Raw genomic sequence first — 24320 nt, 5'->3', positions numbered from 1 at the left:
GAATGCATGCGTATATGTACACGGTACTAATGAACGCGCGCGCGCGCGCGCGCGCGCGCGTTCAATGCCGTGGCATTGCTTAGCTGACTCTAATATTGACGACGAGATTCTTGGAAGATTGTCGCAAGATATGTTTTGTTGGTTGGAATTTTTGTTGGCCGCTTATCTGTGGATGACAAACGCGCATGATCGATGCAAATAAATGTAATAAAAATTGAGTGTATTTTATTTTAGCAAATAAGCGTGCGCAGATAAATGTAATATTGTCATAACTATCAAGAATTATTATTAGTCTATTAGTGAAAATACGGCGACTTCCAAGTTCCTCGTCTACTAGGTCGCAAATGTTTTTTAATTCCCCTGTTAACTTAATCAAGTGCAATTTTGCTTTTAATTAAAGTATATCTTGGAAAATTACGAGAAAACTGTTTCAAATAAAATTTTTATATAATTGTAAAATGAATTTAACAATATAAAAATTTCCATATTTATAACATGCGAAATTGTGTGTAGAAAGAAATCGTATTTTCGTAAAATAATGATAGTATGGTCGCACGTTACTAAATTTGCTTGTAGAGAGTCGCGGAGTTAATTAACAAACTTAAACAACATTTGATACGGTCAATGCTTGAATGGTTGACAGCCTGGGAAGACCGTGTCCCATTGGCGCTAATGCCGAGGCTAATGACTGTAGAAGTCGATGTCATAATTGAGAGAAAAAAGATAATGCTGGTATATCCTATATGAAGAACGACGTTAGAAGAACGGTTATGACATAATTACGCAAATACGTCGTATTATTTCACGCATCATTCATTTACCCGATGCTTCGGCCGGAAATTAGCAGTTACGATGTTAACGATTATAATCGAATATATTTAATGACAATTCAATTAGCACATCTGATAAACATCATCTGTTCATAACGATAACTAGACAGATTGTTTATACAGTGGAATTAGAGGAAAGGAGTTATTTAGATCTCCGTTGAGTTTACAGAATAATTATGGAAACCGCGGGTTCTCGCAAGTGGGAGGGATTTTAGTGATCCTCGATCGATCGCGGTATGTACGCCACTGCAACGTGATATCTAATGAGGCTATTAACACGCTCCGCGCCGTCGAGGAAACTTGGACGGGCGTGCGTTTATGACAGCCGATGACCTACCTAGCGGCTTCCATTAGAGCCGCGTACGAGCGCCTTGAGTGAGACATTTACCGGCTCCCGCCGAGCCGATCCCTCGGCTTTAGCAGGTGCCCGGCCGGCCACCGCGCCGAGGTACCATTTAAAACTTCCTCGCTTTTACGCACTGCACTGGCTGTACGCGCGACGCGTGCCTCCGGGCCCGGTCCGATCCCGGGGCCCAAGACGCGCGACGACGCTATTAGCCGGCTTGGCGCATTAGCGGGCAACGTGCGTGAGGATCGTCGTTACGTAAGTTCCCCATTACAGCGCGAATTACAAGCGACTCTCGTGGCCGCTTAGAAATCACTTACGGTGATCGGCTTACCGGCGATCATGGTGAGACTCGCGGATTGGATAAATTATCGGTGGGAATTTTCTATGTACGTATGCAAATTACGAGCGGGAAGGAAAAAAGGCAGCCGGCTCGCTTGAATAGATCCGCCGTCGCGATTGCGCCGAGATTGCGTCGATTATATCGAGTATGAATCACGATCGCATTGCAATCGTCATGGATGAACGAGCTTGTCGATGTGCGTAGCGCTAACTTCTTGTGTCATTGAGCGGATGAGAATTAAAAATCAACTGCAAAATTATCCGCGGAGGCTTCCTCTATGCGACGTGACGCGTGTAATTTAATACATATTGTTTCCTTCGATGTGAATTCACTCTCGGGACTCCCGATATATGCATGCATTCAACCTTGTTGGCTGGACAATCCTTTCGAAATGAGATAGGAATAGAGTTATTACTCTGCCGGCAGTAAATGATAATTATTCGAAATTATATATGACAATTGGAAATCACGATGATAGTTCCGCGTATATCACAGCGTGTAATAGATCATCGAGTTTACATTTATCATGAATATTACTACCGTAAGATAAGGTAACGTTATTATGAATATTTTTTCTCTGACACTGTCTGAATAATTCTAGAATTTTATTTTAAGAAGTTTTTTTTATATCTGTTCGATCTTATCTTGTCTTACGTTATCATTTATCAAATGTAATTAATAATCGCGAGACTCTCTCTATGGAAATACATATTATGCGATGTTCTATCTCGATCGCAGCGGGCAGCGGGTGCCCTTCAGTGGTCCAAAAGGCCAGCTAGTACGAACCAAATACGAATAATTAATCGCCCCACTTACGGTCGCGGAGCTATGGCTAATCGAATGCGAATGCTTTTCTGTTGCAGATTCGTGCGAACCCGTTGCGGAGCGACCTTACGGTGAGTGACTCACGATCTCAATTTCCCAGAGATTACAAGACCGTACTTACGCCACTGTAAAAATCGTCGCGGAACCTTCTATTCAGTATCTTCCGTGAAAAAAATATCCTCCCTATTACGCAGTCTGTGCGCTTCGAAACGCGTTGACTTGACTCGCCGTTTCTACTCGCGCAATTCGCTTCCATTCAGTGCCTCATTCGCCGTTGATTTCATACGGCATTGCGAAACACGATGTAACGCCGCTGGGTGCCCGTTCTCTCTCTCTCTCTTTCTTTCTTTCTTTCTCTTTATGCCTTTTTTACAGCGCGCACCGGCTCGATCGTGCGCCTATGCAAACACGTAAATTAGATCGAATTCTCGGAATAATTACCTCAAGCGGAAAGTGTCGGCGGTCGACTAGTTTTATATTGCAGACACACTAGACCTGGCAAAAAGCGGCTCAACTGTTCTCAATTATAATAAGTAACGTCCGTATTTTCATAAAAATAGTGAGAATAATTTCTAATTGGTAAAATAATTTTGACCAATTTCTCATACATTTACATACAAAATATAAGAAATAAGCTAGTTTTTATAACGTCATTCGATATCGGATTAAAAATTCAATTCTTTATGATTTTTGTATTTTTTTCACAAGCTTAATTTTCGACTTTGCAAGATTGGCTTCGTTCTTCCTTCTCTTAGTACCTTCCTCCGTCGACACTTTCGTATTCAAGTTCAATGACGATGAATCCGACAAGCGAATCCAACGACGGTCGGAGAGATGTTTCGAAAAGCCGTCTATCTCTGGGCGTGATATCAAGTCGGGGGCTGTTAGGAGAGCATAAAAAGCCGCGTTGTGCATCCGGTCGCGTCTCCTCTATGCCAGAAGTCGTAAAATTCAGCGTTATGCGATTCGGGGCCTGTGTTTTGTCCCCCTTTCGAGATTATGATTATCCCAGCAGTGGCGGCAGCCACCGTGGCTAATATCACGCAATAAGCACGCCGGAGCCCAAGAAAGCAACGGTCTATCTCTCTCTCTCTCTCTCTTTTTCTTTCTCTTTCTCGTTCTCCTGCTCTCTTTCCCGCTCTGTCTCTGCCTTTGGCTTCGTTCGTCTTCGTCCCTCGGCCTTCTCTTCTTCTGTTTTCTTCCTCCGGTATATAATATGTGCCACCAAACCTGATGGTGTAAACGGTCATCCAGTGGAAACACGTGGATGGTCCAGGACGGAGGAAGAGAAGGCCATCAAACGAACCGCGCAGCCTTGCGAGGGCATTCTAACTTTCCTGAAGCGACTCCATCTTCACGGTCTATCGTACGTTTGAGAATACAGAGTCGCAGTAGTTGACTAGGTGTTGCGTCGCTGATGGTGGCGGAATGTCCTGAGGGTCTATTGGGTTGTTCATATCTTAGGTACAAAATATCCCATGATAACAAAACGACTTCTTCTCTTGTCTATATTATATTTATTATATACTACTTTCTCTCTCTCTCTCTCTCTCTCTCTCTCTCTCTCTCTCTCTCTCTCTCTCTCTCATTCTAACTTCTTTTTTAAATAGGAAGGATCTTATCTTTATTAAAAATTAAAAATTATTCATACTAGCTAGAGTATTTCTAGACGAGCGGACGCCGAAGAATTCTTGTTTCAGCGGGTAGTCGAGGTGGTTGAGATTTTCGGGGGTTGCCGAATCAACAGGTTCCGGTTATGAGAGTGTAAAGCGTTTTGAATCTGACCCCTCGAGGGGCATGAATCCTTGGGCGCGAATCTCGATGTAGGAGAGAAAAAAAAGGGCGAATCTTGTCCGTGGGGGGTCGTGTCAGGCGACTGCTCTCCCGATCGGTGAAATTGCGCGCGTGTGTTACGCGCACATATGTATTAAACGTTGCGGGGGTAGTCTGCCGACCCCACGCTACGGGGGTGGCTGACAGCCGATTAGGGCAAGACGGGAGAGAAGCCGAGGGCCCCCACGGAAAACTTAAAATAACATCGCTCGATCATCCGAGTGTCTTCGCAGACAGCCGACGACGTCGTGCTTCGCCATTCAAACGTTTACCATCCCGTCACCTTCCGTTGCTTCCTGCTTTACCCTAATCTTCGCCCGCGAGTGTTCTATTTTGCGATCAACCTGTCTTCGATTAAATCGAGCTGTTTATTTACATGTTTATGATACATGTGCGATAATAACAGATCTTTCGTTAAGAGATTATATTACATAAAAGAAAATTAGTCATTTAAAATCAATATTTTAAATTAAAGCGTATATTATTTACAATGAGTTCCATTAATTATCTCGTAATTTATTTATGAGACACTAGCAAAATTATAAATATATTTTTAATACTTTATAATTTAAATATCTTATTTATTTTTTACAATTTTAAAAGATACATTTATCTACATTGGTTTTCATTTATTCGCATATGTATATGTGTAGACTTTGACATTTATTAAACAAAAAGAATGTAAGATGAAACTTAGATTTTTCGCGTCCGAAAGATAAGAGAAAGATATCGCCGAAAGATTTTTAAGTTGCTTTGACGTTAGTCAAAGAAAATTTACGAAACAGTCAGAGGTTGAGCACCTCTTCGATGCTCATTACAGAGCGTCCCGCCCCCGGCGGCGGATAATCAGGGTGTATGGGGGGGTGAGGGGGGCGGGGGCGGTGGGTGACCTCGCCCGGGGCCTTTACTCTCCTCTTCTTCGCCCTGCCACTTCCACGTCTCTTTACTCTGTTCTTCCTACCTGACGGAGTATGCCTTTCTCTCTTCTTCCTTCTCTCTATTCTCTCGTCTCTTTTCCTCTCGGCGGTATCCAAGTCCTTTCCTCTCGACGCTTTCGTCTACCAACTACCTGCGAAGGTGACGGAACAGCAGCTCAGTTTTACGAATTGCGATCCCGTCGGTACTTTACATTCGGTGTACATTGCTTTCATCTTCATCGCCTTACCTTCTATCGTTCCTCTTCGAAATTAGAGGAAGTTTTATCTACGTGTATCTTATGGACTGAATTATTTTACTTAGTTTTACCTTGCATAAATGACAAACTGAAATATTTATATTAATTTCTTCTTAACAATAATAATACAATGTAAATTGCAATCGTTTCTTTATATAATACTAAATTTAATTCCATTATTTCCGGGAGAAACATAGAGCCTGTATAAGATGCCGTCCGGTTGTTACTTGTAGAACTTTTAGAAATCGTAGAATTTATGACAGAGATAAGTGATTAGCCAATCGCACCATATAGAATATTAGATAATCACCTAATAGCTTCACTTATATAATACGATCATTTATCTTGATTTTATCTTCATGTTATAAACATAAAAATTTATTATCACGAAATAGTTTTACAAATACAACACTTTTAACAGAGCAGCCGCGATATTGAGCGCCTCGATATTCCCGAGATAAGAAGATTAATCAATGGCGCGAGAGAGAAAGAGAGACACCAGCTATTTGGCTGCGAATAATAATGATTATGGGCAGGTACTCTCCACGAACAGGAAATGGCGTTGGTGAACGTCGGTGGAGGTAGAAGGTGAAGTTTTTTGATTCGTCTGCGACGACAGCGAGCCGTGCGGTTGCCTTCCTTTTTCGTGGTTCATTATCTATGCAGAGTCCGGTGAAGAGAGCGCGGGTCAAACGGGACAGAAGGGAAGGAAGGAGAAAGGTCCGGGGTCAGGATTCACGAAGAATTGAGAGTTTCGGGACACGCCGCTGAATAATTGGAATCCAAACAGGGGACTCGGTGCTCCGTGCGGATTCTCAACCTGTGGATCCCACTATTATCCTTGGAAGGAACGTGTCCGCGTAAGGATTAATGCTACGGCACACACGATGTTTCGACGCATCTAAAAACTGGTATCGAATGGAAGTGCCTTGCAATCCGAGCCTGATCTAATTTGCAAAGAGCGCGCGCGAGAAGCGAGCGGGCCCTCCGCGCAGGGGCATCTGTTACGGTTCTCGCAAGCGCGATCAAAGAAATTTCTTCCGCGAACACAGTAATTCCACTCGTAGAATACTGGTAGAGCCGCTCTCTCTCGTCTCCGCTCCGATCTTCTCAAAAACTGTACGCACGATCCTCGAGCGCATTTCTGAGAAATTTTATATAACCAACCGTCGTTGCCTATTCACAGTACTCGTTCCCTCAGGTTGTCCAATACGCGATGTACTGATCTTTTCGCCGTTACGTATCGGAATGTGACGGTACTACGATGATGCTCGATCGCTCGTTTATCCCGTTACGAGTATTCTTTCTTTCCCTCGCGAACGCATCAGCCACCGACCTATCTCAAACTCGTTCGATGGGTGTGCAAGAAAATATTGATGTCACTCGCCTTAGAGACTCCTCACACGCATCCTTTTGCCTTCTCTAAAATGGTCAAGAAGGCTCAACGGACCGGGGAGGTAACGTGCGGTCAAGACTCTGCCCCGTTTAGGGATTGACGAGATTCATCGCAAATTACTGATCTCAATGACTGGCGAAACTGGTGAAGATGACTTTATACGTTAATGAACGTATATTTTATTCTGAATATGAGTTAGGAAATAAAATTTTGCTTACAGAATCGCGTTTTACATTCGCGGAGATCCGAGTAAAGTTGGAGACTGCACGGTAACACGCTTCGAGACGGCCTCGCTCATAATTTCCTCGTAATTATCCCCCCTTATCTGTGCGTGCAAATTTGCATACGCGACCGCAATCAGGCACGTAGCGCGTTATTCAGTATCTCTCAGATAGCGGCGGAGGAATGCGTGAGTTTCCGGAATCTGTTAACGAGCGAATATGAGAAACGGCGTCGTCCGTGTTATCTGGACCCATCTCCAGGGCGAGCGATGTCCATTCACCTTCGTCACCTCACGTCAGAAAACGCGTTGTGACGTAGTTCGTGGGCAGCATCCCGACACCTGCAGACGATGTTGGGTCTGCCGTCACTTTGCCGCGAAAACGGTGGCGCCATTCAGGCAATCGTCCGGCCCCATTAAAGAATCCAGACGCTACTCACGTCCCTTCTGAAAAAAAGGCAGAAAGGACAAGAAAAAGTTGATTCGACTGCCGCATTAGTTCCCACCGTAGTAATTGCCCGTGTCCTACGCAAATTCCTAGATTGCTGCACTTCCTGGAAACAGACCTAACAGAACATAGATATACGTATCCATGTTTGGTATTTTCCCGCTTCTCGCCAGAAAAAGAGGGGGAGAAAAGGATAAAGAAAGTGCGACTGGACAGCTAGACGAACAGAGGAAAGACGCTTTTCTTCCTTCGAATATTGTTGATAGAACGGCACCACCGTTTTATCCGTGAACTAGCGTGCAGTTCGATAGAAGAAGCTTTATCGCGCAAAATTGACTGCTCGGGAGTGAGGATAAAATTTTAGTTCGTTCGATCGATTCAGGATTGCACGACATTACGTACATATCTTTCTTGAGTGTGCGAGAAAATTGGAGCTTCAACTGAATCTCGCGATGTACCTCTCTCTCTCTCTTTCTCTCTCTCTCTCTCTCTAAAGCGCTAATATTTAATTTAAATAATCGTTTTTTTAACGCAGATTATTAAATTTATCGCCTTCGTCATTTTTTTCCGGTTTATTATTAACAATCTCGCTCACACCAATAAGATGGTGCGTCAGAAAGTAATGATTACCGGATAAATTTAATTTCTTTTTTTGCCCCAAATCGATCTAGTGCGTGACTATGTTGAAGAATTCTTCATCCAGATCCATTATTCTTCATTCGATCGCGTTCGATGTGGCCGCACCGCGGCGCGGCGTCTCGCCCGCTCTGAAGACATACCGCATTCAGATTCATGAATGAACTATGTGGCGAGCGGACGACGCGACGGCCCGACGGAAGCACTATTATTTAGCATAGCCACTTTTTCGGGTCGTCGTCGCCCCTCGTAGCGGCTGCGGCGGCGGCGTTGTCTCTTTGTATCGTGGCGAGACGCGAGCGATGACGCTGCAAAGACGGCAGCGTTCTGATTCCCAGTGGATCTGGAGCAGGTTCGTTTCTTCACGAAGATCCCCCAACGTAACTAATGGACGCCACTTTGCCTCGCTAGGACACTTTATTATCGTAATTCGACTTCTATTAGCGCGCCGGCTGAAATTGTTCGCCGTGTCGACGGGACTTCGCGCGTCGAGTACTTCGAAACTACGTCGATTGTATATGAACTCACACACACGCTCCGACTTATGCATTATGTTATTTGCGTAGTCACGAGCATATGTAGAAACTTCTCTCCTGCAGGGATATATTCGAAACATACATTTTCGATCTCGTCTTATGTTTTATTATATCATACGTTTTATATTTCAAGAGTTTCGCAAATTTGCATCTGAAATCTTTTTTAATACGACTTTACAGTTTTTTGGGAACAGTGCAGGTGTGTCGAAAGCGAGTAACAAGAGAATTACTCCTGCCTATAGCTCTTATGCGCGGCGAGTCTAATCGCGGCCCGATAAAAGGCAAAGTTTCATAAGCTTGCCCGTCGTAGAGCTGCCCAGAAGCAATCAAGCGAACAATGACACCGAGACTGGAAGGCAACTTCACGCACCGAGTCGCAACGCAGTGGACATTGTGCGTAGGATTAGCTTCCGGTCTGAGTCTCTCTCTTTGTGGGGCCAGGTGGACCCGAGTGCCGAGTCGAGGCGCGAAAAACGGAGGGAATCGAAAAGGGAGCTCACACGAGCTGCTGCCGCCCCGACCGCGACGCAAAGGTCGTTACAGGCCCTTCAATGCAAGCACCCAGTGGACTTGCATCGGAAAGTCTTGCGGCGTTCGCGCCTGCTGTGTTTTGCCGCGTTATTGCGCCGGATGACCGTATTTACGACTTGCTGGAAGTGCCGTAAAAAAGCGAACGCGGCTCGGTGGCGGCGCGGCGGGACCCTCCCCTCTCACGTGAGAACACTCGTAAGGCCCGCACTCGGCCCGCACTCGTGGATGCGCTTTCCCTTCTTTCGTCCCTCTCCGCGTCTATCTACTCCTTTCCGCTCCGTCCTTCGTTCGCGCTCTCTCGCATCCCTCCGCTCGCATCTCCTTCTTTTTACATGATCGTCACACCCGACGCCTTATTAAATCCACGACAAAAAGTTCGTCGCACCACCGCCGCGCCGAGCCGAGCCGAGAATGGGCCCTTAACTGATTCCCCCGCCGAGCGTCTACGCGACCTCCTTCCTCGCCGCTTCTTATCGCCCTTTGCATCCCTCTCGCACGTTTCTTCTGCTCGATGTCTTCTTCGCTCTTTCCTCGACTACGGTGTTTGTGCCACAATCGTACGATACAGCAAACGACGCGTCTTCTTGCGACTAAACGCAAGTAGTTCACTCACAAGTTCTAATTAATTGATTTCTTTCATAATATGCGTAAGATATATCCGGATGTATTCTATATATTTAATTCCCGGCGTGGATCTGCTGAAAAATTAGTTCGAGGAGGCGTTGCTTCGCCAACGTGACGAGCAATACTCAGTGTGAGTGATGCTCGCCGCGCTATACTATTCGCACTTAGTGAGGTGGAGTTTATGAACATAAATTACGACGCGAACGGGACTTTAAAGTGCTTGGTCGGCGCGGCATCGGAGTCGACGATGCCGCGGCATCGCCGGCGTGTTGCGGTTTTCGGGCGATCCGATCCCGAACCGCAGAACGGTCGATTACCGGGTTCGGTCATCCGGCAAACGACTATTAATGATATTTCGTGTCGGATCTGCATGCTCCGATCTCGGCAAAGGGTGCCGACCGTGCCCGAACTTTCCGTGCATTACCGGCGAGATTTTTACGCGTGTTCCGCGTGTCCGAGCGGAATAGCGATTGTGGCGGGGAGAGGGAGGGCTCCCGACACATTTCGAGGCCCACGTCTCAATATAATGCGATAATAACGCGATAGAGGATTGAGACGAGATACCGCGGCATCTCTTTCCGTGCGCGGGACCACCTCGTCTTCCTCCTTGCCGGCATTCTCTTCTTCCGCAAAAGGATATCGCTCCACCTCCGCGCGGAGGTGCGGAACATTTACCGACCTGCCGGCTATTTATTGAGGCAGAGATTCTCAATATACTCGAGGCGACATTGTTCTTTGTACCAATCTATTTATAGATTGTATTTATGTAACAATTATATTTTAGAACACTAGTTTATACCTATAACGAAAAGGAAAACGCAAACTTGTAATTTTTTTTTAACATATCTTAAGTATTTATTTTAACATATAGAAAGGATAGTAAAAATTACAAGATGATACATGTCTTTTTATATCTACACTTTTATAATTATAAAATAATCTGGCGATTTTACAATTATAATTAATTGTCATATGCTATTATATTAAATTGCGATTTGATAATTATGTTACGTAATTTCATGTTATCGATTTCATATTACCGAGAAGACTCGATTTATTCTCTATGACGAAACGGTAGGTTACTCTCGCACTTATATGCGGAACAACACGCCACGTATAACGAACTTTTCCGCATGTTGGCGGTTTCTCACGGTGCCAGAGCGCGCGCGTATGGGCTTCAGTTTTTTCTTCGTAGCGTTCACTCGGACGATTCCTTTTAACTTAACTCTCCGCTTAATTCGAATACCGGTACTCCAGGCACCGCGCAATAAAGCTACGCGGCAACGAGGTGGGTGGATTGCGTAATGCAGTTTTAAATAATGATCGGATGCGATTCTCTTCGGCAGGCGTGTGCGCCACGCCGAAACGCATGCAGGACCAGAACCCGGCAGGATTAAAAATCGGGCCCCGGCTTTAACGGCGGATCGCACGAACGCGAAGGTAGATACACAAATCAGGCCGTAAAGCCGATCAATTAAACGGCAGGCCGCCGATCTGCCGCGCATTATAACCGGTAATTATCTGTAATTAAATATTGGCCGCGGCCGCCTGACCGGCCCGACCGAACGTTTCGAGGGGTGTGTTCCGTCGGATCCTTACTCGTACTCATCTTCTTCGTCCTGTTGCCCACCTCGCCTCCTCGCTCGATCGCCGCTTCTTCCTTTCTTCGCTCCGCTCTCTCCCAGCACCCTGATTCCTCACTCTTTCTTCTCTACAAAGAAGCACCTTGCGTCGCGACGCAAGTCAGATTTCGGGTAAGAAAGATCGAGAGATGCCTTCTTTTACGTAATGATGAAAATATCTTTTCAATCAATCACTGTGTCTTTTCTTCACGTAAAAAATATAAAAAATTACGTTTTAATTATAGTACCTAAGTATATTTCTGCTTACATTTAACAGACATCAAACATTCAAATTCTAAAGAAAATAATATCATTGCGTTTATGTTAGTTACTGTACATGTGCAGAAGAGAAATTTGCAAACAATCTTCTTTGACATAGTTTTAACAATTATTCCGCAAGAAATAAGTATTTTTAATTGCAGATCTAATTGTAACGTATCACTTAAAGACAGCACATCAAATCCTGAGAATTGCACATTGTTATAATGCATCTATGTCAATTATATCTGATCATCCGCTCTTCTTTTATGAGAATAATTTGTGGTTTCTGTTTCGTGCGCGGATAGTCACAGCAATATATAAATAAAAGATGGCCTTCACACAAGGAAACCGTGCTCTGGCGCCGGAAAGCAAGTGATGCTCGCGTTTCCTTAATTGCGAGACTTCTACGAACTTGTTAAAATTACGGCGACGCTTCTCGTCAGCGGAGGAAACATAATGATAGTGCCGAATGGCGTGTCTGAAATTTATGTGGACGCAAGAAGGTGGGTGGTTGCAGCAGCCACCGGTAGGTAGGTAGACCAAACGTTCGTTCGTTTCTCGAGGGAACTTCTGCATCCCGACACGAAACTTCGTTCATTGATTTATTTCCCGACGTTCTGCCGAATAGAAAATTGTTTAGTCCTCTAATTAAAGGACGCGGGAAAAGCGCCGACAAATGATATACGGGATATTTTTTTCCTTCGCAACGATTGTCCTTTATTAATTAGATATAGGGAAAATGCGTAAATTATAACGTACGCATCTTCGACGTTAATAATGTTAATTATGCTCGCCTTCGTTGGTAGGGAAAATATTCTTCTGTCGGGGGGAGATAGCCGGCGCATCCTGTCGGCGTTGGCATTCCATTTCGGAGCCGAACGAAGTCTCCGTTTAGGCATCGCATGACGTTCGTCTATTTATCAAGCAGTATCATCATTCGCCTTTCTCTACCGCGATGCCGCCCCCTACGGCGATTTAATCTAATTTGTATCGCCCTTTGTTAATCGCGGCCGCGTCGTTAATTCGTTCGAGCCCGCAAAACCGGGGCCCCATCACCGCCCAAATAAACTACCGTACGTCCACGCTCTGTCCGGAGTCGTCATAATAAACGTAAAGGGGACAAAGGGGACACGTATCGTTTTTTTTTCTCCGAAGAAGCGGAACGCACGGCGTGTTCCGAAAGGATAATGTTACCGGAGGGTATCGAGCAAGGATCCAAACTAGAGAGGGTTATCAGACGGACAATCGTTAAGCCGTCAAAACTGTTAAAGTATTACGTATGAATATTCCTTTTTTATAAAATTTGTATTCACGTCCGCTTAACAATTAGAGAAAATATTAGAAACCTATAATATTAGAAATTTAATTTACGCTTTTCTACATTTATTTATTACTACGATCTGATTCTCTATTACCGAGGTTTGTGGCCTGGGTTATATACTGAAGGCTAACACGATACCGAGAGTTGCAGATTTCGAGTTGCACATATTAAGCAGGATTATTTATTGACTCGGCGTGCGAGCCCTTGATTTGATTTAACAAACAGCGCACGGTAACAAATTGATAAGCAGTTGCGGTCGGCGAAGATCAGAGGCTCGGTGTGCCGGTAAGAGAAAGGGGGCGAAGGGGGTTGTATTTCATGAAGGTTCGGGTCAGGGCCGAACGAACGTACCGCGGATATAGCGCGTCTTTATCCGTCTCTTTCTCTTTCTTTCTTTCCCTCCCTCTAGTCTTCGTGAGAGGACGCCATTAGCATAGGGGGACCCCCCACGGCGAGTGCAGGGCCCGCTGGGCCCTGCACCGGTACACATTATATAGGTGAGGCCTGATATATAAACCGACTTCATTGATTTATGGATCGAACGATTCCTTTAATTATAATACGATATTTATTCAGATGAGCCGTGCGGCCGCTCGGAGTCACGCTGCTATATGATAATACACGCTTTCCGCTATAGTTGCCCGGGTTCTTACCTCCCACCATTGACTCATTTTTGCTGAATCGTTTGTCCCGACCTTTCTCCTCCGTGAACAATCCCTATCTTTTCTTTGCTCTATACTACCGATAGCGCGATAACTCTATAGCAGCTGTATCAGCGAAGACCTGGATACGTAAAAGCGCGGTTAGAGCCACAATAGAATGCCTACAGTTAGAGAGAAACAGCACGGATATAATAAGATACACACTTACCGCAGAACATCAATAACTAATTCCAAAATTATTTAATATTGAAAATAAAATATGGATATTTTATTGCTCTTAAAATGTCGGTGTAAAACTATAATAGTGTCTCTGAAGTCTTAACACAGATTGTATGTGTAAAGTGTACTTTGCAATTCTGAATAAGATACATATATTAGATTGTGTATGTTTGTACATTTGTGACTACAATGGGTGCATTCCCATTGTATCGGGTCACGATTAAGCCCGTACTGATTTCTAGCACCCACGTAATACTCGGAAGAAATAGCAGTACCCTTTTTATTATAGATGCGTAAGAGGAATTGAAACATTTTCTCGTTTATTATAAATGTATACGTTTCGGCCGGTTGATGTCAGAAAACAAAAAACGAAAATTCGAAACGGCGAACGGTGTGATGAGGCGATTAGCGATCTGCAGAAGTAAAGGATGGAAGGAGAGAATGGAGAGGCGAGGATAGTAGCGGGCGAGGATGAATCCGAATCGTGTTCCCACACGTGGAGGCCGGGCGCACGATCGGTTTGACTCGGTAAAACACGTGTAGATAATTACCGACATGCAGTATGAGCTCGTGATATTAATCACGATTAAGCCGATTCCGAGGCGTCCTGGTGCACGCCACACGCTACATGGATCCAGTTTCGCGAGGTTCCCTTCATCCTTCTTCCTCCGCGCAGTTTCTTGTTCTCCACCCACGCAAAGTTGATCATTACCCTTTTCTTCTACGCATTATCATTATACTTTATTACATATGCGTGAAAATTTATATATCATTATACATATAAGTAATAGTTTATTAAAAATAATGAAATGACGTATTAACGTTATAGCTTATACATTACTTTTCCAAGCTGGTAGTGTTGATAAAGTCTGTTCACGTTTTATCAAGCACGTTTAAAGTCTGCTTAAATCTTAAATCCTCAAAATTTTTATTATAGTTTTTATTCTAAAACTGTTCATGAAATATTACAAAAACTTTCCGTATTATTAGAATTTTATTGACATTATTATTATTAGCTACATCATTTCTGAGATTGAAAACACGCTTTAGAAACCGTCTCTCTGTCTTTTTGTCATGTTTCTTGTTAGGACTCATTCGGATCCCTCGCGTTCTATCTTGACATATTTAAGATTTGCGCTGCCATACTTCTGTCTTCTCATATCTTCTTTCCTAGCGGGGTTTTTTTTTGCTTCTCCATGTATACGCACGCATGCATACGAAGCCCGCGCTCGGTATAAATCAAACGCAGTGCCGCGCATTCCCTCCGTAGCTAAGGATCGATCGGCATTCCGGATTGCCATACGATTCTCAAAGGATGACAATGGTAGATGTTTTAATCGTAGTCTCCAAACCGTTTGTGGGTCGCATTACGCTTTCTCGTTTTTCCGTGCAACGCCTAATTTCTTTAATCTTGCTAAATATGCAAGTCTTTAGGTATATGTTGTTGTGTGATAGCCTTAGGAATATTCTTGAAAGTTTTTTTGAAAAACTTTCCATTCCATTCTATTTCTGTTTGAATATACTATTCTTTCGTTAGTAACGTCCCTGGACTAGTTTCGCTAAACGTCCGTCCCAACAATGAGGCGCGAAGGAAGTCGGACGAGAACGAAGGGTGAATAGGTACTTATTATGTGTGGTCACGTGTGCATAATTAGAGGCAAACCGATAACGGCTCGCAACGCTTGTCAAGCAGTTAAGTGTTACCCGGGGCCGTGGCCAGGTGGACTAATGATCTCCTGGGGCATCCTCGGCGTATCCTCGGCGCATCTTCATCCCTCCCCTCTCTCCCTTCCACATCTCTTCCTCTCTATCTTGTCTTCTTCATCCATTCACGACGGCGCGGGACGCATTATCATTGCGCTCATTGTTACCACTCCTCGCGATACGACTTCATCTCTCCGCCATGCGGTCAATGCTACTACCACTCAAGCGCCTGTCAGTACCGCCTGATTACCGTGATAATCTGCAGGAACGGCAACGGCTTTCGACCGCGGATATGAAATCATTACTGCGCCATACAGCGTAAGATACACGCACGCTCTCGCTGGCAATTTCGATTTCGTTGGTAATTGAACCGTGGAAATTATCCAGGAGCGCTCTGTACGATCGTACATTTCCATGTATCTCTTTCGGAGAAAAAGAGAGAGAGAGAGAGAGCGGTTACTTGCATACCGATTTTGTAAATTAGATTACCTGTTAACTGTTTACCGGTGTTATTCGTGATCACAGCGAGCGAAAAGAATGTTCGGAAATATACACCAAAGACTTTCTGCAAACTATCCTTAATTCACGTCTCATGTTAATTCACGTAATCATGTCTCGCGAAGGAAATCGTCCATTTCCCGACGTCTCATAATTGCGTTCGGCAGTATCATCGACATTGTTTAACACTTCTTCGCGAAACGAAAAGAAAAAATGTTAAAGAACATCGCGAGCGATTTTTACGTCTTCCTCCCTCTATTTCCCGCCGCACGTGAATCGCGGGAAATTAACCGGACGCACGCGATATCGGCGTAGTGCACCGCGGTATCGTACTTAATCCACGCTGCAACGCTGCAGAACCGCCACCGCCGACGCAGCGTTGCGTGCGTCTCGCTTCGCTCGCCGACCGTTTCTTCGTCGCTTGCTCTCGGACCGCATCATGCACTTTTCGCCACTCCGCGAGTGGCCTAACAAGGATTCGAGCGTAGAACTGATACCGCGTAAGGCAGCTTCTTCGTGTCTCTGCCGAGCGAAATGCCTTTTAACTCCAACGTTTCTTATAACGAGTCGATCGCTGTACTGAATCGCGCGGAGTCTTCCGCGATTGCCTCTTCAATTACTTTCTTTCTCGTTTTTCGTTCGATATATGTTTTCTCTCGCCCGAATCGTTATATATATGTCACGCAGACGTTACGCGTGAGGCTAGTCTTAACACAAGAAAAGGAATATTGTAATATTAATATGCACGCTTTGTATATTACTTATTACTCTAGCAAGCATATTAAGAGCGAAAATTTCATAGCTTCAGTTTTTCTTGTCTTATCTATAATTTAAAAAATGATGGCGTAAACTCGGAAGCGATTACGCAAACATTGAAATGAAGAATATTGTATTAACGAGGGCGGCCACGGTATTCTTTAGAAGCGTATACTATACTGATTGATATGTTTGCGGGGCGGTTACTACGCAGTGGTTAGACGGTGAAGCCACTACATCCACTCTTACCTGATGATTTAAGGGCCATATATTACAAGTGGGCTCTTGGCACCACTTGGAGTACTACTCGCGCTTCGGTACCTGTATTATTGAGACGTCCTCCTGCGTGTAGGAGAGACAGAAGGGAAGAAACAACGGCAGTGTAATCTCTTTCGCGATCAAGCATCCGCTTCGAACATTGAGATTTTTGCTCTACTCTGCGATATTCTTGGCTTAATAATACCATTCCAAGAACATTTACATTCGTAAAATTTTGCGAAATCTATGCAAAAATCTCTATACGCAATAAATTTACATTTTTAGCTCAAGAATAATCATTCAATAATCTTACAATTTTTTGTTCAGTTTATGTCCAGACAGAATTTTCACTAAGTATTTTGATGTTCATATTTTATCTATTTATTATTAGCATTTATACTTTTTTAAACCTAGAATTGATATATAAATCAGTGAATTTAGATTTGTATTACTATCGCAAAAACTATAGATTTCTTTGAACTCCGAGTCTTCGTTCACGTTTTTCGACCGTGATTAAGGGTAAAGTCCGGCCAATTGCTCATTACGCGCCATCTTTGATAATGCCGCGCATAAAAGGTCATTAACGTGCGTCTCGTTAAGCATGAGAGTAAGCGCATTAAGAATCAGATCCAGGTAATGGTTGTTATTGCCCCGCAATAATGCAATTTTTCAGGTTACAAGTGCAACCATCGCCAAGCCCAACAAATTGCTTGGGTATGCTTCTCGGATTGTATATAAAAACACCTTATATACCTATACATGTACATTAATAAGTAAATAGTTATTTTCTTGTTCTATAATTATTCCTTGAAAGAATTATTTTTTGCAATATCAATCTGTGTGGAAAAGATAAAGTATATTTATAATACAATAATATATAAATAAATAACAAAAATTTTTACACGTATATTAAATGTAGATTGTTAAATATTATTAATGTGTTTGACGTTTGTGTGAGGCACAGAGATCAATTATCTCTGTTTCCGCAAGGAAACGGATTTAAGGTAGCGGTGACTTTTACGATACCGAGAGAGTATTCGGCGCTTTGCAATGGTGCGTGCAACATAAACGTAAAACGTTACGTAAAAGCCTCGTATTCTCTGTTAGGGCAGCGATTTAAGTGCATTGTTAAAAAGCGAGAGCGATTTATTTGACGAAAATGAGGTCGCGTGACCGGCGTTCGAAGACATTATCGCGACCATGACGTAGTCCAATTAAGAAGGTGCTGACTCGTTTCGCGGAAACGAATAAACAGGTAATAAAGCAGCATCATCAACTTACCTTGGCAAATAAACACGGCGGGTATGGGAGTTGGCATGCAAAGTCCGAAGAGTCGTCGAACCCCGCGCGCGGTTTATCGCGCAGCACACCGGAAAACAATAAAACTCACTCACATTGCATATGTTATTACACGCAGCAGCTACAGTATCGATATCTTATAATTATTGACCACATATAATTATCTAATACATCAAAGCCTTAAAATACTAACTGACAACGATTTAGCCGTGAACCGAAACACGCTTCAACAGTTAGAAAATCTGATTTAACTATATATAATATATATTATTATCTAAATCTTTTCATTTAGTATTCGCATAGCTGTTCTTGAGCGAAGAATCAAATAAGTTTCGTTCGCTATCGTGGACAATATGTATAAAAAACATATATAATGACATAAAAGTTATTTAGTATGATGACTATTCCAAACGCGCTGCTTCGAACGTGTCACGAAAGCGTCACGGACCCCGATAAAAATAATAACCGAAGTAGCCATACAATTCCGGAGGTGGCAACGACCTCGAGATCAAATCGTATTTCCGACAAATCATGAGATCGGCAGGGAATCGATGAAGGGGGCCGCCGCCGCCGCCGTTGGCCGCCGCCACGAGGCTATTTCGAGCGCGTATAACGTACGAGCGCAGGTACCCTTGCGGAGGTATCGACGTAAGGTCGTGACGCTCGCGAAGGTTATGACACTCGTAGGAGGACAGACGAGGTCGGGAACGTAGGTTGTTCGCTCCCGGAGGTTGATGGATGGTCTCGGGTGTCGGAGATATGAGGCCGCGATTGGCCGGCCATAAAGCAGGACGGGAAGCACCCATACGGATCCTTCTTCGTGTCTTCACCCGCGATCGCATAATCCGTCCACCTTCGCGGGAGTCCTCGATCAGCCTTTATCGTTCGCCTCCTCCCCCTCCCCCATCCGAATGCGAGTCGATCTCCCGGCGATTTGCTCCACGCGATTCATTCCCGCGGACATCGGCGAGGCCTGAAAAGAAGTTCGCGCGCTCGTGAGAATATCGCTATCGTCTGTGTTTGCGATCGGTCACATATACATTTGTATCGTACATAAAAGGTTTAGTAGAACTTTGTTAAATTGATGAATTTTAAAATCATATTCATATTCACGAAGATTACGTGGACAAGCGAGAGAGAACATTGGGGGTCGTTAATTAATTGCCGGCTTCCTTTGATATTCTCGCGATCTGAACACGTGATCGTGCGGTTTAATCATATACATCTGCATATCCGGAGATGCGGTCCTGCGCTCGCAGTGCTTACGATGAACTGCCGCAAAGTGCGAACAAGTTCGACCATATTGATAACTGGTTATTATATTGTCTTCCCAGTTTTTCATATTCGCATAGTTACACGAGTGACGGCTTCGAGGATCTGCCTTTTGTGCGGCGGGATAAATCGTGTTACGTGGGTGGTCATAGTCACTCCTGTGATCACCGATCACTTCTCGATATATATTCGATCGAGGTGGTAGTTTATGTTTCTCCGTTTATCGCTACATCACGTTAGTACGTACGGTAAATGTCATTTTTGAAACAAGTAGCTTGACGATGAGTCATCATCTTAATGATGATCATGTATTATAATTATATATTAATTCGTGCAGGTCAATGATCAATACTGTAGTCTCGGTAATTCTTATTTAAGCTTTCCTTTTCGTGTTACGACGTTTAATTATGAAACTTAATTTGCGCGATATACAACAAGCGATTTGAGAAATTAATATATTGATTACGTAATGTGTATTTCCGATATTACACTGCGCAGTTTATTGCTAACTGCAGCGTAATTAAAATAGAGTATTACAAGGTGTAATTGCAACAGAATATCAAGCCGCAATAACCGATTTCTAAATCCACTACTAAATGAGTAACTTCATTATTCTTGTTACACAATGTCCCAAAGTTCGTTATTCAGCATCTCGTGTAGTAATTATTATCTTACTAGTGTTGTACCATAAACCCAGCAGCATGTAAATTCATAATGTATTCACGCTAATTATAAGTAACATCTCCGCGGGTATAAGAGAAAGGGTTCAAAGTTTCACGACTTGTGCGATATACTGCAATTCCTTGTGCAAAAAGCAGACTTATAAGCCACATCGGTTAGACATCGCCTGTGGATAATTAACACCTTCGTGGATTTTACGTGACGTTTGCGCGAGCGAGGTGCACAAAATCATTGCGTAACGACTGTTACGTTACGACGGCGACTTTTATGCCGCATGCTAATTAGAACGGGCACCGGTTATTATATAGAAACTTACGAGGGAAATCCCCGATGGAAGTCGGGGAAGTTTCGCAAATGCACAAAACGTAATATTTCACGCTAAGCTCTCTCAATTAATTAGCGGATTTGCATAATTAATTAATCAAAAGTCTATCCGATGCCGACACGCGTTACACTTCCTGATAATGAGTGTACTTTGCATAATATCCATTGATTTCATTATGACGCGTTACAAAACACGAGGCGAGATTAGCATGTGATAAGCAGATTTCCGAATCTTGGGTAATAACTAACTTTCTCATATTCCAGTTTATAACAATATTAGTCAATTAGCAGTCGGAAATTATGACCACTTGCTAAATATACCTGATCTAATTTTGTATGAGTTTAGTTTTTGTTTCGTATTATTTATTACTTCACATCATACAATAAATGTAGAAAATATATTAATTTTTTTTAACTCTATCGAAACCTAATGCTAAATCGAAGGCAGGAAAGATAGACGGAAGTTTGCAAGGTATTCCTGTTTCTCGGGCGTGTGATAAAATAACTAAAATAAATAGCCGACACTCTCGAGGTGGGATCAACGAAGGAAGGAAGAAAAGGATGCAGGACGAGGCCGGAAAGGACATCACGTACGGGACTGTTGGTAGTCGCTTTCTCTGATCGTCTTTCCTTTTTTCTTCTTTACCGTTTTTTCTTCCTTGCTCGCTCTCGCATCAGCTCGCAATCTTTCTTCTCTCTCGCTCGCTGCACACAAAGTTCAGCGCGAGCAAACAATTTCGGAATTCGCTGTCTGATGAAGAGGTCTCGTTTGTTTAGTCCCCTACCTTTTGCTATTTCTCTCGTTCGATCATGTGTCGTTTCTGCGATATTCGTCGTGTTATATTTTAATTCGCGATATAACGATATAACGCTCAATATTGCATATTATTCTAGATATAAAATCTGAGAACGTCCATTTTTATTTCTGTTCTTCAAAATCTGATATCAAATTTTGAATATTCGTTTTTCATGTAAGTGCAACTTCCATATTTTCAAGTTAATGTTCGTAGGAAGCATCCTTGAGGTGTGGGCAAAAAGATTCGAAAGACGTAGGACATCCTGTCGAATAACATGGACACATATATGGCGTGTATTTCGCGCGCTCAAATTCAGGATCGGCGAATTCCGACGATCCGATTCCGCTGTGTGCGCTCGGCTTCCAGGGCATGCCGAAATTTCCAGCGGAAATGAAAGAGGCGAAGGAAACGAAGGACAGGAACGCTCTGCTGCCGGGCTCCCGGGAGACCTGCCACGAGCAAAAGGTCACGTTATTTTCCATCTGAGCTGCTATCCGCGAGGCGAGCTCCTCCGAATAATTCCGTGGGAGAGAAGCCGGCCCGAATAAACGGAAATTTTCCCTTTAAAATGCGGAATGGCCGAGCGAAGCCGGCGGTCGATATAGCGGGAGGGCGGCCAACCGCCCTACCGCCCCCCTTTCGAGGACCCTCTTCCATTGAGTCTCGCAAATAGCTCTCGTTCCTGAAAGACCTCTTGCCTTCCCTTCCTCCTGCTGTATCTCGTACGCACGTACACGTCGCGTCTGTTTCCATCTTGCGAAAATTCGTTTCGCATGGCGGCAACTGCTGTTACCGTAAGTTACGCTAATTCTGATGTAACGATACAATCTGTTACTATCCTAAATAATATCGATGAGAGCAATGAAATTTACGAAGTATAGAAAGTGCTTTTATATGAAACAAATATCTCAGCACACTTTAGTATTACATGTTCAAGCCTACGCTTATGTATATCATAATCCTTTGTCATTAGATTAAAAAATACGAATTAAGAAATAATCATGTTTAAAATCATGTTTAAGTACACTTCGATATCTTTACGTTCGCGCATACGATTTTAATCGTCATCAGATTTCTCTTTAATAAATATATTTTGCTCTCAATCTTGTCGCACAAAATTTCCGCGCGTATCCAAGATTGTATCCAAGAGGAAGGAAAAGAAGGCGCGCCGTGTATTTGCTTGAAATAAGCCAGAACCCAATTCAATTACACGTCGTGGGCGCACTCGAGGGGGTTGGTGGCAGTCTAGCGAGAAAGAAGGTTCTACAGTTTTCTGACAACTCCTGCAACGGACGAGGTCAGTCCCGTGTAACATGTTCGAAATGATGTCAATGACTATTAAAATCAGATGCCAGAAAGAAATGTCTCTCTTTCTAGAAAAAAATACGTCCATATTAAGAAGAAATGTTCTAATAAAGGGAAACTTCTAAGACGATATATCTAATATATATCTAATCAATATAATTATCTTTGCAATTGAAACATTTTTTTAATTATCCTTAATAATTTTTTAATCTTCAATATTTAATTTATTTTGATTAAAAATCCTTTTACATTAATTAGAATTTGATTACTAGTCTTGATTTAAAAAGAAAAACGGTTATACGTTTTGTAAGAAATCGATAAAAAATCTCTCGCTTCTTATCTTCATTTTATTGCTAAGAATGAACCTTAGTTTTTCGAAAATACACGAGCGGTCGAGAAATTGCCCATTTGCAGCTGGCCATCAAGATCTTTTAGGGTAATATTTACCTTCAAATCATCTGCAATGAAAATGCCAAAAGAAAGGAGAATGAAGCTAAAAGAAATGCACGTCGGGAGAGGGTGCGAAAAGTGGAGACAACCCCTTTATTAGATTATCGGACGAGTGTCGCAGCATGGGCACTCTTTGAGTTCTCGACGACGACCCTCCGGGCTTATTGTCTCGTTTCTACGGGCCTTACCCTCGGCCCTCATCCATGGGCTACGCCCACGTCCGAATCTATTTATTTACGCACTTTTAAGGCGCCACCACCCTGCACTCAAAGACTCCGTAAATTGGCTGGAAATTGATTTCACCGACATCGCTCGGTGTTTCCTCGTTTTGGGAAGGAGCGAGAAAAGCCGAATTTTGGAAGTAATCGAGTAGGGATGAACTTAATTGTTCAGTTTAGTTTTTATAAAAATGTTTCGAGAAGTGGCATGTATACTTTTACAGGGAAAACTACTCTATATATAATAGTGTACAGTTTTTCTAGTTTGCAAGAGTTATGGTGACGAGGCTGGTAATGATGGAACAGCTGCATGGAGCGCATCCATTGTTCGTCGTGAATTCACCCTAACTGAATTTTGAAAAGTCACATTTACGTTTGCCGATCACTAGCACGTGCTATGTCGATTGTGTCGATTTTTTAGGCATGGTAAGGGACCGAGTTTATCATCGTTTATCATAAAAATATTCCCATTATCTCTTCCTTTTAATATTACCTCATTTACAATTCTGTCCCAGTTTGATTAATTAAAACTTTAGAACATTTTATCCGAGCTGGTACTATTCTTTTCATAAAATTCATTGATATTTTTTTCTTTGCATGCTTTTAACAAAGATCTCTCAATATTTACGAAGGGTTTGATCAAAAGAATTTGATAATTTTCGATAATTTGTAAATATAATTGATATTTTTTATGACTATTCTCTAAAAATGGATTGTTATGTTAAAACTAACTTTGCAATTCGCGTGTGTTTGTAACCAATCTCAGAACACTCGTTCAAGCCGTTGCACATGACGCATCGCGTTGCATCGAAAGCGACCCGCGGAACAAATCCTCGACGGGATCCTCGATCTCAAATCCCGCGTCTTTAATCCCGACGAGTCTTAAACGCAACAGTTTCGTATAAAGAAGAACGTGGAGAGGTAGAGGAGG

At 43.1% G+C, this 24320-nt stretch overlaps 1 protein-coding gene across 2 annotated transcripts in view; it reads left to right on the top strand.

Annotated features, from left to right (window-relative positions):
• The window catches only part of LOC139776487 (uncharacterized), a 126389-nt gene that overhangs the window by 23588 nt on the left and 78481 nt on the right, over window positions 1–24320 (top strand). For both annotated transcript variants that reach the window (XM_071713178.1, XM_071713172.1), the window contains exon 2: window positions 2383–2415. In XM_071713178.1, the coding sequence (XP_071569279.1) occupies window positions 2383–2415 (33 nt within the window). The remainder of the gene's footprint in view (window positions 1–2382; window positions 2416–24320) is intronic.

This window comes from Temnothorax nylanderi, unplaced genomic scaffold (genome assembly GCF_030848795.1).
Source record: "Temnothorax nylanderi isolate EJ_2023f unplaced genomic scaffold, tnyl_v1.0 TNYL_tig0005_pilon, whole genome shotgun sequence".
Taxonomy (NCBI): Eukaryota; Metazoa; Arthropoda; class Insecta; order Hymenoptera; family Formicidae; genus Temnothorax; species Temnothorax nylanderi.
The sequence above is the reverse complement of the archived record's forward strand: the minus strand, read 5'-3'. Positions and strand labels throughout refer to the sequence as shown.